The sequence below is a fragment of the Podarcis erhardii genome, assembly GCF_964252035.2.
Source record: "Podarcis erhardii genome assembly, chromosome: 9".
Lineage (NCBI taxonomy): Eukaryota > Metazoa > Chordata > Lepidosauria > Squamata > Lacertidae > Podarcis > Podarcis erhardii.
Genome location: NC_138512.1, coordinates 41,406,796 through 41,422,207, shown reverse-complemented (window position 1 = coordinate 41,422,207; position 15,412 = coordinate 41,406,796). Strand labels below are relative to the sequence as shown.

Genomic DNA, 15,412 nt, shown 5'->3' with positions numbered 1-15,412 from the left:
TAAAAGCTCTTTCGATAAGGACTAAATGTAGTTTTCAACTACAGGTTTCATTTAAGGGATAGCTTTTGTGCATTTAGAGGAAAAGAGACATTTCAGAAGCATGTTTTCATCTAAAACACACATGCAAGTAAGTGCGGTAGCTACTTCAAACATGTGGAACCAAAGTGACTTATCTCTCTTATCCTTTCACTGATAAACTGGCTCCTTCAAACTGACAGTTTTACAGACATTTGCAAGGACATAAAAGAAAATGCAAATAGATCATCTGTCTCGCACCCTTCTAGTGAAAGCTTATTGTTTATTCAAGGTCCCCAAGGGTCTAAACAAATAATGTCTCTAGCAATAAACTGTCCTTAAAAGGAAGTGCTGCTCCCAAAATGCTTGCATGTCTTTGAATGTACATATGCAAAGAAAAGTGATACCTAATGTGCAGTTTAATGACAAGGCCACGGCTACTAGAAAAAGCCGCCCCCGCCTCCCTTGTCTAACAAAGTCCAGCAAGAATCAGAAACAAAGGATTTCTTTTTTAAAAGGAGTATCTAGTTAAGCAATGATTTTGTTTCCTTGCTGAAAACTTTCTGGGCCAGTCTACAAGGAGTAAACAAAGAAAATTTTAAACTACTAAAGATAAATTATTATTTACTTAAAAAAAGAAATCATTTCTCTATACCAAGAACTGCACAACATTATTATTAACCTTCCAAGCAAGCAGGGCAACATTAAGGAAACACTATGGGCCACAATCATTACTCTTCAGCATAACTCAGCAGCTGAATTGCCTAACCCGGGCTTCCTCAACCTTGGCCCTCCAGATGTTTTTGGCCTACAACTCCCACAATCCCTAGCTAGCACAACCAGTAGTCAGGGATGATGGGAATTGTAGTCTCAAAACATCTAGAGGGCCAAGGTTGAGGAAGGCTGGCCTAACCCACTGTTGGCCAAACTTGGCCCTCCAGCTGTTTTAGGACTACAACTCCCATCATCTCTGTCACGGTCTGGTTCATGGGCGATCAAAGTCCCAGTAGGGGACATCAGGACCAGGGGCAAGATGGCGGGGTGGGAGCAGGAATGGGGGTCCAGAAGTCAGGAGTCAGGAGCCAAGAGTCTGAGGGTCAGAGAGCCGGGAGTCAAGAAGCCAAGGGTTCGAGGGTCAGGAAGCAAGGAGTCAAGAAGTCAAGGGTCCGAGGATCAAGAAGCAGGGACTCAAGAAGCCAAGGTTCAAGGATCAGGAAGCAAGAAGCCAAACACAGCAAGGCAGGAAGTGTGTTGCTGTGGCAAAGAGCCAAAGGGAAATGCTGACCTTAGATCCCTTCTCAGCTCTTGCCACCAAGTGCTGTGAGTTACCAATTGGCTTCACCTGTGAGGCCGCAACTTGCCTCTTCAGAACAAACTTAGGAAGGCCCCAGTCCTGCAAAATCCTACTGGTCACAGGGCCTGGCTCCTGCATGCACACCTGACGATCTCTAGCTAACAGGACCCAGTGGTCAGGGATGATGGGAAATGTAGTCCCAAAACAGCTGGAGGGCCGAATTTGGCCACCACTGCCAAACTATCAGTTTGGAATGTTCAGTTTTACACATTCATTGCATGAAGCCCAGGCATCACCTCACGAGCTGGCATTTATGTTCTGGGGACACCATACCTTCCTTACCTACGTGTTACTGGAGAAACTGCAACTGTTCCCCCTAGGTGGCATTTTCACTGCCATTCAGAATGTGGCCATGTAAGTGAGCAATGTGTGGTAAAGCACCTGCTTTGCATGATGACAGTTCTAGCTCCGTCCCTAGCATTGCCAGGCAGCAATGCCGAGTTCCTTACCTGAGACCCTGGAAAAGTGTTGCAAATAGACAATTCCAAGTAGATGGACCAAGTGGCCATCCAAAGTGGTAACCCACCTGCTTGGTTTTCCTCATCTAAATCATCTGAGCGTCATGGTTTCTGGGGTGGTGAATGAGGGACTTAGCAAATGAACCATAAATAAGAACTACAGCACCTTTATTTGCAATTTTGTTTTCCACAATTCATCTCCATTTCTCCTTACTTACCAGGAGAACCTCCCATTGCATCTGGAGCTTGGGCAGAATCCAAAGAAGAAACCACACTGACAGCATTTGTGGGCAAATTTATAGTTGATGTAGAGGCAGCCACGGACTTCTTTGGTGCCACAACAACACTCCTATGAGGGGGAAAAAACATACAATTCAAAAACCCTTAAATGTTTAAAGATATCTGAGTATAGTGTTATGATATTCAGATAACAAATTCTGATTTCTGCAAACAAAAAGCTTTCAGCCAGGTTTGAAGGTTCATATATTACCAAATAAATAAATTAAAATTAAAAAATTGTCCAGTAGCACCTTAGAGACCAACTGCGACATTACCAGTTTTACTTCTTGCAAGGCTATTGTTATAGAAAGTATGATAACATCCCACATTTTTATATTAACTTCTCCAAAAGAATCGTAAACAAAAAATACTGTTTGTTAGAGCATAGCAGTCACCACTGGAGGCAGTGCTACTTCAAAATTTTAAACACTTCTGCTTAAAGTATATTAAGAGAAGTAGAATAGGAGAATACACATAAGAAGACTAAATCTCTTCCTTAGAATCTTCAGTTCCTTGGTAACTCATTGCAGAAATGACCTAAGAAATCAATGGCCTGTTTGTATTAATACATCTCACATGATTACTCAAAACTGAATACAACTCCTGTTTCAGGCATCAGGGAAAAGAATATCTTTTGCATTACTAAGACATAATTATGACAAACCAATTTCAATTAAACAGTAATGCTTTATTCCAAACACCTAAAAGGCCCAGTTAAACATACGCTAAAGACACTTTTAATTGCAAGTTAGCTCCATAAACATGCAAAACCTCAGCTAATGAGCTAAAGACTACAGCTGATATATTGTGCACTCCCAGAGCAGTGCTTCCTTTTAATTACCTGGTGTTAACTATAAGCCAAAAGTCTTCAACATTCAATTTATTTAATCACATCTTCTGTTGACAGTACTGTAAGTACAGGTTGAACGTATTCCCTTAATAGCATTAAAATATATTCAGTTTCTAAATAAAGTGTGTTAAAACTAGCTCCAAGTTCACATACGATATATAAAAACTTTTCAACACTTTATAAATGTAATTTTAAAAAGACAATTTTTCATTGTTCTCATTTTAAGTCCCAGTTATTATTATAATAACACTAAACCATATCCTTGATTAACTAACTGTTCTGAACACTATTCACTATAGACATGGCAGCATGTGCCATATCATTATAAGGGTGACTGCTAATGTTAACTATACTCTAAAAGATGGAAGCAACAGCCACCTGAGCCCCAAGCCAAGAGAATGTGTTTAAAACCATGAATTCTTCTCACATATACGTAGAGTTGCACTGAACAACTGCACTGCATAAGGAAACTAATACCAATGTGTATGTGAACTCTGGACCTGATCCTAAATTCACAAATGAGTAGCACTGAATTAAATTAAATGTGTACATAAAGACTAGGGTCATAGCTAGCCAAATTCAGTATCCTGATACTCGAAATTTATGTCTGAATTAAAAACAGAAATGAGGTGATTACAATAAGGATGATCAAATATGCACCAAAAATTAGAACCTTTTAAGAACACTGGTGGGGGGTTTAATATATATTTCTGCATAAGTGTCAACTAAGGGATTGGCTGTTCTGGGTAGAATCCAGAAGGGACCTGCAACTAATTTGGTTAGAAACACCAAATTTTCCCCTTGGTATCCACTCTTGAGAACAGAGTATTTTGGAGCTAGTTGTTTGACTAAACTCTCACCAGTTTCTTTAAGAAATGCCTTTACAGAGATGCGTTTCCAAGTGATGCCCAGTGCAGTCCTGGACGACTGCTACAACAAAGTCCCATATGCAGACAAGACTTTGTATTTGTCGTTAACCTCAGGTGGAAGACATCACTCATTATCTGTTAAAGGTAAAGGTAAAGGTAAAGAGACCCCTGACCATTAGGTCCAGTCGTGACCGACTCTGGTGTTGCAGCGCTCATCTCGCTTTATTGGCCGAGGGAGCCGGCGTACAGCTTCCGGGTCATGTGGACAGCATGACTAAGCCGTTTCTGGCGAACCAGAGTAGTGCACGGAAACGCCGTTTACCTTCCCGCTGGAAGATGGTTAAACCACAGAGCCTAGGACTTGCCGGTCAGAAGGTCGGCGGTTCAAATCCCCATGACGGGGTGAGCTCCCGTTGCTCGGTCCCTGCTCCTGCCAACCTAGCAGTTCGAAAGCACGTCAAAGTACAAGTAGATATATAGGTACCGCTCCGGCGGGAAGGTAAACGGCATTTCCGTGCGCTGCTCTGGTTCGCCAGAAACGGCTTAGTCATGCTGGCCACATGACCGAGAAGCTGTACACTGGCTCCCTCGGCCAGTAAAACGAGATGAGCGCCGCAACCCCAGAGTCGGCCACGACTGGACCTAATGGTCAGGGGTCCCTTTACTCTATAATAAACTAGTTCAATGGTTCCCAATTAGGAATCTGGGGGTCCCTGAGGGTCTGCAGAAAACACCCAGGGGGGTCTCCATTCCCATCCCTTGCCTTCCCCCAACTAAATTTTTGACATTTTTGCATGGTAATATCACAAATTTTGTGGTCTGTTTTAGCACTGTGCTATTTTTCAATATAGTGGCAAAACAGGTTTTAAAATCACACCATGATAACGATTTTGACCCAGCAATATGCAGCAATATAGTGCTCCTTGTGTGAGGGAGAACAAGACAACCGATTTGAAGCACCACACCGGTATCACATGATGATCTCAGCTGATAACGCTGCTCGCCCCCACTTCAAGGCACTGTGGCACTACCTTCCCCTGGCACTGAGGCAGAGCACTTTTCTCAGTCAGCAGGAAAGCAGCAGCAGCCACAGTGAATGTGTATCCTTGCTGACTACCCCATCCCTACTCCCTCAAAACATGCAGCGCAGTTGCTCCTTCCCTCATCCCCACGCCTGATCGGCACATCCACCTACCGCCCTCCGTGTCTCTGTGACTGCTCCTTCCCTTATCTGCCTGCTTCATCTCCAATTTCTGACATAGTGATATATCAGAATATTGTGATGTTTAGCTGCTGATATATCAACATGTTGAAAACCAGTTATTGATCAGCCTTAGTCTGTTTTTCAGTGGTACCTTCGGGTTACGTTACCTTCGGGTAACGCAACTTTTGGGTTGCGAACACGGCAAACCCGGAAGTGTATACTTCCGGGTTTTGCCGCATGCCGCCTCAACCTGAAGACTTTTTGGGGTACGTACGGACCCCAGAACGAATTAAGTTCGTATCCGGAGAGTTGACTGTATACCTAAAATCCTTTGCTTATTAGGGGCTACCTCACATTTTGTTCAAAAATATTGTTTTGCAGAGGTAGCTACCATAGAATTAACAAAATTTTCAAAAGTAGGGGTTCCGTGGCTTGGCTTTTGAAAAATAAGGAGTCCTCAATAATTAGCTAGCTGAGAATCACTGAATTAGTTCATTTATTGCATGTATTATTAAATATATTAAATCCCCACGGTAAGGCAATGAGTGCTGCTGTTTTATTTAAAGGACAGGCTTGAAAAAACTGTTGGTGGTACAGAGTAGGAGCTTGAAGGGTACTCCTTTGAATATCACTTCATCCAACTAATGAATTATAAAAAGAGAGAAAACTTCAGTGTGAGCCTCCAGCATCCCAAAGGTCGGATGCAACCTCGTGAACCACATGCAGGAAATCTGAAGCAGCCCTGAGGGTGCAAAGTGAAACCTAGAGACTAAACTGTACAGTGGCAGGAGGATATCTGTATGGTCAGGAACTGGATCAGCATGGGGTAACATTTAAAGGGCCCCTGACTTTGACCTTTTCATTCCCTCTGAACAGCACTTGCAGATGTTACAACTTTCTGCACCTGTCCCTTGTCCACAAAACCGGCCAAAACACTCAGCAAATGCAAGTATATGCCAAAACCCTCTGCAGAAAAACCAGCAACATACACTTGGGAGTCTTCCTGGACTGTACTGGTTGGAAGGAGGCTGGCCTGTATGAGGGTGAAAGGTTAGTCACAGAGCACTGAAAATTAGTGCGGCTCTTTAGAGTTTGGGGGGGGAATAGGTGTGGAGAGGTAATAGGGGCTGGTTTTACTCTACTAGTTCAAAAACAGTCAGCCCAATCTTTGATTGCACCTCTGTAGGAGTAAGCTTAACGAAGAAACAAGGCAGCACACATTTGAAACTTGTTAAAATTATTAATAAGCCACATGCAACATGTAAAGGGTGAAGGATGGTGGTTAAAGTCACCCTTGTGCATTTTGTCAATTCGCCACTCCTAATCTGACATGACAAAGGAATAAAAGAACAATGTCATAGTTCAGTTAGTTTCTAGCATTTGACAGAGACTAATGGTCTCATGCCTTTGAGGGAGGAGCCTATAAGCCTTCACCATATATATTTATTAAGTTAAAAAATGAAACCTATAAAATTGGAGAGCATGTGTGCTTTTCGAACTAGTTTTCACTGCACAGAGCAGTCAATGTTGCAGCTTTCTCTCATCTTTACTTCCTAAAAACAAAACAAAAACCATAAACAGTACTGACCTTATAAAATATGGGTTTTAGTCACAATTAAACAGAATCATATTATTTACCAGTACTATTAAACTAACTACCAATGTCTTTACAGTAACAACAACAACAAAAAGTATTTTTGTTCCTGAAAGGTTACAGAGGACAAAACACTGCAAATAGACTGCTAATTCAGTGTCTCTACTGGCTTAATGAAAGAGTCAGACCAGGCCTTGAACTTTTATCAAGATAAATCCCTGTCACCCACTAATCACCAGACTGGATCTTCACATAAGATAAAAGAGTAATTTTTGGCATGGGAATGAGCGCACACACCTTGTTGTTTGCAAAAACCCACAACCTGGCACTCTTTCAGCAAGGTTTCACTCACATAGCTGTTACTGTATACTCTCCAGCTATGCCTGGAAAGTTGATAATCCTTAAGATATGAGGAGAGTTTTGATTTCTGACACAGCATTCCTGAGATAAATGCAGGATCAGAGAGATGCTTTGAAAGTCCCAGAGATGCTTTGCCGTAAAACTGCTACATGGGGGGAAAAAACTTTTAACAAGGTGTCTTTTCCAACTCACCCACCTCTCCACCCCCCACAGAAAAAATGAAAAACATGAACTCACTGGGCTTTGTGTTCTGCACCAGACAATACATTAAATATAAACCAGACACACTAAGTTATACAGAGCATCCTGAAGTCTGCTTGTCCAAAGTTTCCCACTGTAATGTTAGTATATTGGTGTGTCCCTGGAGATGAAAACCTCTTTTTGAATGTAGCTCCAGTTTCCTGAATACAAGGTCATAACCTATTCTATCCACCCTCACCCCAGAACTGCAACAGACCCTTAGATGTCATCTGAAAGAAAACATGTTTTCCCACCAAATTTACAGCATCAAGACTGGATGACTTTAAAACTGATAGCTGCAGGTTTTTTTAGCTGTTCACATTTTTAAATAGGTGTTCTGTACCCACAAATGTCTTGATTACCTTCTCTAATCTATAAAATGTTTTGGATTCAGGATCTTAAGAAGATCCATGTTACACTTAACAAGTGCATAGTGTATTAAAATAAATCTTAAGAGTAAAAGGTTGTAACTTGTGACCATAGAATGGAAAAAATAAGAGCAAGACATCATTCATAAATGTATTTTTGAGTCTACAGTCACTGACTTTATTCGGTCTTTGCTACATTAAACTGAGCACTTGCTGGCACAGCTAGATCAAGAGATGATTTGGCAAAGGGCTATGAATATAAAGAAGGTGAGTATCATTGATACTGAGGACCCAACATTATGTAAGGGAGACACAGACAGCTGCAGGATAAGGCATGTGGTACAAAACTGATTACACTGTATGGGATGGCTATACCATGATGCAATCTTGAACTAAATGGAGGCTGGGGGCCATAGAGTCGGTCATGACTGGACCTAATGGTCAGGGGTCCCTTTAACTTAAGTGTAATGTTAAGTAATATTGGATGCTAGAATGAAATCAATCCCCTGAAAATGTCTGACATATTGTTTTAGTTTAGAATTATCTGCATTGTTACATCAAATAATTTTTTTTCCACAGAATTGTGTAAAATTATTTGCAGAGACTCTGAAGCAAACAGTCCCAAACAATGTTTATGTTGCTATCACAACACCAGATTATTTTATTTTAAAAAACCTTACGTTGTGCACAGTTTTAAGTAAAATAGATTTAAAATGCAATGTTTCTTACCTGTCAAAGGATCGAAACTGTACAGGCTGTTCGGCAGCACCATCCCCAAGGATTCCAAGAAAAGCTGGTGGAAGAACTGCCGGGTCCACTGTGGCCCCATCTGCAGGAGCACTGACCAAACTTCTTAGGATATCTTTCACATTGACATTTTTTGCCGTTTGCACAGAGGATGCAGTTTTAGTGTCCATCTCAGTCTGCACTTCACTTCTGCTTTCTTGAGATTTATTGACTTCTGAAGAAAGCGTACACAGTACTTCACTGATTGCATCTGGGCCTGCAATGACGCTTTGTGTTTCTGCTTCTGTAGCAGCTTCAGAACTGTGGTCTAATCCGGAATGTGCTTCCTCCTCAATACCTGAATCTCTTCTTTGCACAGACGCAACACTTTCCAACTCCTCGGCAGGTAGGGGAGCCACGGCGGTAGGAGCTGCAGATGGGTTTTCTGCATCTTGAAAGATACGCAGAAGGAAATTGTCATCAGAAGTTTACCTTAAGGAGCCCGGAAACTTTTATCATTTAAAAGTACAGTATTAATAAATATAAAATTCCAGCAATACATTTCTCAACAAACGTCAGCTTATAATGAAAAGAGGTTTCAAAAAAGGAGATACCACAGAGAGAAACAGTAGTTTACACCAGGGGTAGGCAACCTAAGGCCCAGGGGCCGTATGCAGCCCAATCGCCTTCTCAATCCGGCCCACGGACGGTCCAGGAATCAGCATGTTTTTACATGAGTAGAATGTGTCCTTTTATTTAAAATGCATCTCTGGGTTATTTGTGGGGCATAGGAATTCGTTCATTCCCCCCCCAAAAAAAAATATATTGTCCAGCCCCCCACAAGATCTGAGGGACGGTGGACCGGCCCCCTGCTGAAAAAGTTTGCTGACCCCTGGTTTACACTTTCATTCCAACCACATTTACTCAAAACCAAGGGGACGTCTGTTGTGCTAGTCATACCAATGAAGCAGGAGGTATCAGCATGTGTTGTGTGTTGGAGCCCTTAAGAGGAGAATTCACACACTCACTTGGGCACACGCAGGGATGGAAGGGTATAGGTGGGCAGACATGCCAAAATAACAGAATAAAACACAGCAGAAAACACAATTCAGTAAAATATGTAAGTATGCTGATATGGCCTTTTAGCCATTTGCATTTGGAAGCACCTCCACACCAAACTGTACTCCATTTTGGCCCAAAGCGCCAAAATGTGAATATAAGTATTTTTATCAATTCAGCAGTCAATACATTGTTATCATTCCATCACTGATCCATTATGACCGAAATGACTGGTGGAAGGAAGCATTTTGTTAATATTCTGCCATACTTTCCCCATCAAAAATGGAAATGTGCTAAACCAAGTCATGTATAAAAGGAATTTTTAAAGATGAAGAATCCTATTGGAAGTTTACCACTAACACAGTATTATCATCACAAGGAACGTCAACAAAAATATTAAAAATTAATGTACTGGGCAGCAAACAAAAGCATCTATGAAAAATAAATTCTGCCTAATAGTTAACTAGCCCTGAGGGATACTTGGGAACAAATTCTGTATTTAAAAGTAGTAATTAGAGGAGACTTCTTACATCAATTTTCAAAAACAGTATATTAAATCTAGTAAGTGTTTTGATTCTGTACTTTTTTAAAACAAACACACACACACACACACATTCCACGAGGTGTACATCTGTTAGATCTTTATGTTCTCATCAGAACCACTTTCACAGAGCCTACGAACAAGTACACATTTCAGAATATTTACATATACATATAGTTTGAATAGAATCTACAGTAGTCTTAAAAGCCTGAATTGTCACTAACCTGTTGTTGCAGGCTTGAGTGACTGAACAGACTGAGGCCGCCTACGTTCATCCTGAGGTTCCAATATGTCTCTATATTTTGATACCATGAGGACGGAGATGAAATATACTACTGCCAAAGCCAAGAATTGTGCCTGTTTGCTATCCTCCTGTAAAAATAAATGAATACAGCCTATCAAATTCCATTCTAATCGGAATATTATGCTATCACCTGCTACAAACTTATTTCTTTAAGTGAAGCACTAGAAGCAGTTACAATGTCATTGTAGATTATGTATAAATAATCATCATTTGACAGCAGTAAAACCTCTTAATTACTAGCACTCAAAGCTTGATCTACATAGGAAGAAGGATTCGGAGCTAGTAGCATAGACTGTTTACTTCAGCTCTCCCTTTTGCATAGATGGAATTTCTCGCATTAAGAAACTAGTACACAAGGGAGAAAAATTCTACCCCAGTCTTCCCCATATTGTGCTAGCTTTCTGCTTGCACTGAGTTTTAAAAACAACTCAATGGACTAACCAAAACTGTGATCATCTGTTGAGTGCTTAAGTTCTTCTGCCACATTCTGCAATAAATCCAGACCCTACTTCATAAAGAAGATTACCTCACTGAGTTTACACAACATGGTACTTTCAAATGTTGTTGGACTACAATGCCTATCATCCCTGATCATTGGCCCTGCTGGATGGATGCTGTAGTCCAGCAAGTTCTAGAGGTCATCAAGTTGGGGAACGCTGGTCTAACATATCATAAATATTGTAAGAAATAAATATATAAAAAAGCAAACTAGATGTTTAAAATATTGTTAGATGCAGTTACTGAGATACTCTATTTAACTAGAACTCTGCACATGTCTCAGAACAACATGTGTGATTTGGCTTTCCTCTGAGGAACTGATCCCGGTTCATGCCAGTTATGCAGGAATTGGTTATATTTATAATCAAATCCCAGAACTCAATGCAGTATCTAACATAGACAACATGTGATGCAGCTATCAATCAGTCCTCAGGAATGAATGGATTCCACCCAAACCAAGTAATCTTTTTTTCTTTGCTTTTTTAATAACAAGGCTATGATCATCTTATTAAAAATAAGATTTGATTAACAGAGACAACCTTGTGACATTGTTTTAACCCTTAGCTGATGATCCAGGATGACCCATGAAACCTCATCATCTGAGCCTTTTATTATGATATTCAAGTCTAACTCTTTTTTTTTTTTAATAATAATTTTTATTAAGTTTTAATATTCAAGTCTAACTCAGCCCTTCATGAAATCCCTTAAAAAAATTAAATTCATGATAATTTATTCCTATAACTAAGTGCCCATCATAGCCCCAGGTTGTTCAGTCTTCCACCTGGGAGACTGTTAAACAGGTTCATCCTCCCTCAGCAAGACTGTTCCACCCTTTTTTCGAGGTCATATTTTTGGGATCTCACCAGAAGGCTGATCTACACTCCCATTTTTCCAAATGCTCCAATGATATAAAATGGTGCAGCACTACAAGCAAGAACCAGCATTTACCCTGGAAGCAAATTTTGAGTTAAGCAATTTAACAATCTAGAATTGGGAATGGAGTATGGACAGATTACACATGTTATCCTCAGGAATAAAAGCAATACACTGGAAAATTCACATTCCATGAACTAGGGAAAGGACACAGTATATATGAAGTTGAAACCACCTGCAGGGACAGCAGTTTATGGAAAACTTAAGCCTTTCATCCTGACCCCAAATTCTTGGTCTGCTATTCCCACAGAGTTTTATGATTCTCTTAGACACTCCATTAGAGTTTAACACCACAGGAAACTGCATAAGGACATTGGCTCAGAAAATCAGGGTGTAAAAAAAGAACACAGTAAGTTGGAGAAAATTGCTAACTCACTATATCTCTGAATACCACTGCTCGCAGTCGGTTAATATCCATATCCTGTAGGAGTCTGTCAATATCCCTTATTGGAGAAATTCCTCCAGTCACAATATCAACTGGGCTCTGTTTAGAATAAAAGAGTTTGTATATTATTTTGTTTTCATAAGCACAAAGGATGGCCCAAAGCTATCATTTCCACAACATTACAAAACCACCGTTACCGAGGGTCCCTCCAGACTTCCTTTTTAGTTGTGCAATCACGATTATTTGTGCTAACGAGGACAGTACTTGGGGTGGTCACATACAATCATGATTTCAATAGTTTGTGATTGCAAATGTTTCAAGGTGGACATGTTGCTTCGTTTCTAATTTGTTTATGTCTCACAACTTCCTTCTGTTATCCTGTAACTTTTTATACCACAATTATTATTATTATTATTATTATTTGGAGGGGGGGTTGTTTTGTACTATAGTGCAAGACTGCCTCTCCAGAGGGCAATAATGCAATAACACTGGGAAAGAATTGCAGGACACCTAATAAAGTGGAATGATGTGTGGATGTTCCAGTATAAATCCACCACTAATGCACCATTACGGCATCAATGACATGTTGCAGAAACGCCCACAAAAAAAATCCCATCAGTCTGGAAGGGCCCCTAGGGACTGGTGTTACACACAAATCAAGTACAATGACAGATACTCAAGATTGTACCAAAGAAAGAAAACTGGGCAAGGAATCTAGAAACATTGAGGACAGATCTTTTGTTCTTTGCTCTCCCCCTTCACATCCCCCATCCCAAGCAACTGCATTCGTAAGTTAAACAACTTATATATACAACTTAAAATAAATGCTCATGTTATTCAAATGCCCTGTTTTTCTCTGTAATGACTACAGTGCCATAAGTTAAGCTCCAGAGACTTATCCATCAGGTCACAGAGATAACAGTATCAACATCTGCCTACGTTTAATGTCAGAAGATACTTGCCTTTGCTCCAGACCTTCCTGCTGCTATCAGGCTTTGTACTGTTTTCTGACACTTAACATTTTCTCCGCTAGGCTTCATTAGTGCCTGTTGCTGCTGACATTCCAAGCAATTTCTGACTGCCACAGCACACACTGAAATGAAAGGATACATAGCAAGTCTAAAGTATAAACACTGCTGAACCTGCATACCTACTGCTGCAGAAAGATAAGTTTCAATTTTTCCAGTACTAATATATAAACAAACCCTTTTTTGAGGGGGGGGGGGAGAGAAGTTACAGCTCATAATGAGTACAGTTCTGTTTGCTTCTATTCAAAAATCCAACAAAGTTTAAGAAATATTACATTAAAAAATTCTGACATTGTTTTGTTACTTGCGGGGGGATGAAAAGTTTCACAAGGCTGTAATTTCACCTACGTTGGGTTGGATCCAGACTTCCCGATAGGCCAGGCATGGCCAAACTTGGCCTCCAAATGTTTTGGGACTACAACTCCCATCATCCTTAGCTAACAGAACCAGTGGTCAGGGGTGATGGGAATTGTAGTCCCAAAACATCTGGAGGGCCAAGTTTGGCCATGCCTGCCATAGACAGAGATCTGGTCACAGGATAACTCTTGCTAGAGGAGGACAAAAAGCAATATCCCATTATTTTCCCCCCACAAGCATGCTCCTGAACAAACTGTGGAACATTGTGAGCAGCAAGCAGCATGGCAGACAGCAGAAGAAATGCGGGAAACTGGGGAAAATAATGTTTCCTGCATTTTTCCTCCAACAAGAGCCTCTGGTGGAGCTCAGTCCCATTTACAAATTGAAGGAATCCTTCCATTCACAGAAGGGCAACTCTGGGTCCATCCAATATATATTACTATATAATGATACTGTAAGGGTAACATGAGAGGTCTCTAAGCCAGTATCTCAAGAACTAGATTTAGGCATTTTTTACAATATCAGCTACACAATGAAAGTCAGGTTATTAGTTGCAAAATTAATCTAAGCTAGGTATATTAGTACAAAGGTTTAGGATCAAAGTTTATTCATCCTTATTTCTTTTGTTGTTGCTGTTAGATCACTCCATTCTTAAAGATATCAGCCTCAAATACATGCAAATTCTTAGGATGACTTAACTTCCACCTAATTTGTCCTTAGTCACAGGAAATGATCTGAAGGCAAACAACTGGGAAGTTCAACCAATCTTACTTATGCTGGGGATAGCTCAGTTGGTAGAGCATGACTTTAATCTCAGGGTTGTGAATTCGAATCCCATGTTGGGCAAGTTTCCTGCATTGCAGGGGGTGGACTAGATGACACTCATGATCCCTTCTTTTTGCCCAACATGGACTTGAACCCATGATCTTGAGCTTAAGAGTCTCATGCTTTCCGACTGAGCTATCCCTTCAGTCTAATTCTAGCCTTAAAAAATACCTCATTGTTCTTAGGAAGTTTTACGTTATTTCATACCAAATCTGAGTCTACCTCAGGTAGCTCACAGAATGAGTTCTCATAAAAACCCTACTCAACAAAATGTATTTTAATGCTTAGCAGTTATCTGCTTACCAAGCCGAAGACACTGTCGTAAAATTCCACCCGATGACATATTTTTCTCTGACTCAATTTCTGTAAATCCAAGGGAGCTTGCGAATATTAACACATCCACAAGGCTAATTAATCTTTGGAGGAATGCTACAGAAGCTTCTATGGATAGTCCTTGAGTTGGCTCAATGTTTTCCAATTCATGCTGCATAGTGGAACATGAAAGAACAGCTTTTACTTCTATACATTAATTAGGCATCATCACTTTTACTTGGTGTGTGTTGATATTGGAAGTGGCCTCTTGAAATTTCTCATGTCACTTGACCAGGAATCTAATAAGGTGGGGATATGAGGAGTGGATAAATCCAATTAACACAAGTTTGAAAACAACCACTTGTTTAGTCACTGACCTCCAGAGGATCAAGGCAGAATTATTTTAAAATGAAGAGTTCATGCTTTACCTCAAGTGACTAGCATGGTCTTTTTGTGGGGTGGGGGGCTAGTAATCTGAATGTGGAGACAAAGGTAAGAAATAGGAAAATAAACCCAATGGTTCAAATCATGACATTGGGCACACATGGTTTGCAATTTAAAATATAGCTTGCCATGAAAGGAGCCAGTGAGATTCACTCTGATCTGAACTGTAGTTTAGCATTACATGTGAGCTAAGCCAAATGCACTAAACTTTCTCTGAAAAGATGGGGTCGAAATAAAGAGAGGATCTTTCCGAGGGATGGAAGAACTATGCAAGCTACTAGCTTAGCCAGGGTTCCCAAACCACTGGGACCTCCTAAAGAGGTCCACCAGGGTAATTTTGAGGTGCCCCAAGCCATCTCCCCCCAAGGCATAGTCTCTGGCCAAAGCAAAAATGGTTGTTGTACCAACA

The 15,412-nt window shown here is 40.6% G+C and overlaps 1 protein-coding gene across 3 annotated transcripts in view; it reads right to left on the bottom strand.

Annotated features, from left to right (window-relative positions):
• Nucleotides 1-15,412, bottom strand: part of LRBA (LPS responsive beige-like anchor protein) — a 367,500-nt gene that overhangs the window by 270,276 nt on the left and 81,812 nt on the right. For all 3 annotated transcript variants that reach the window (XM_081875163.1, XM_081875165.1, XM_081875164.1), the window contains exons 26-31: nucleotides 14,551-14,731; nucleotides 13,000-13,130; nucleotides 12,029-12,136; nucleotides 10,142-10,289; nucleotides 8,321-8,768; nucleotides 2,046-2,176 (exon numbers count right to left, since the gene is read on the bottom strand). In XM_081875163.1, the coding sequence (XP_081731289.1) occupies nucleotides 2,046-2,176; nucleotides 8,321-8,768; nucleotides 10,142-10,289; nucleotides 12,029-12,136; nucleotides 13,000-13,130; nucleotides 14,551-14,731 (1,147 nt within the window). The remainder of the gene's footprint in view (nucleotides 1-2,045; nucleotides 2,177-8,320; nucleotides 8,769-10,141; nucleotides 10,290-12,028; nucleotides 12,137-12,999; nucleotides 13,131-14,550; nucleotides 14,732-15,412) is intronic.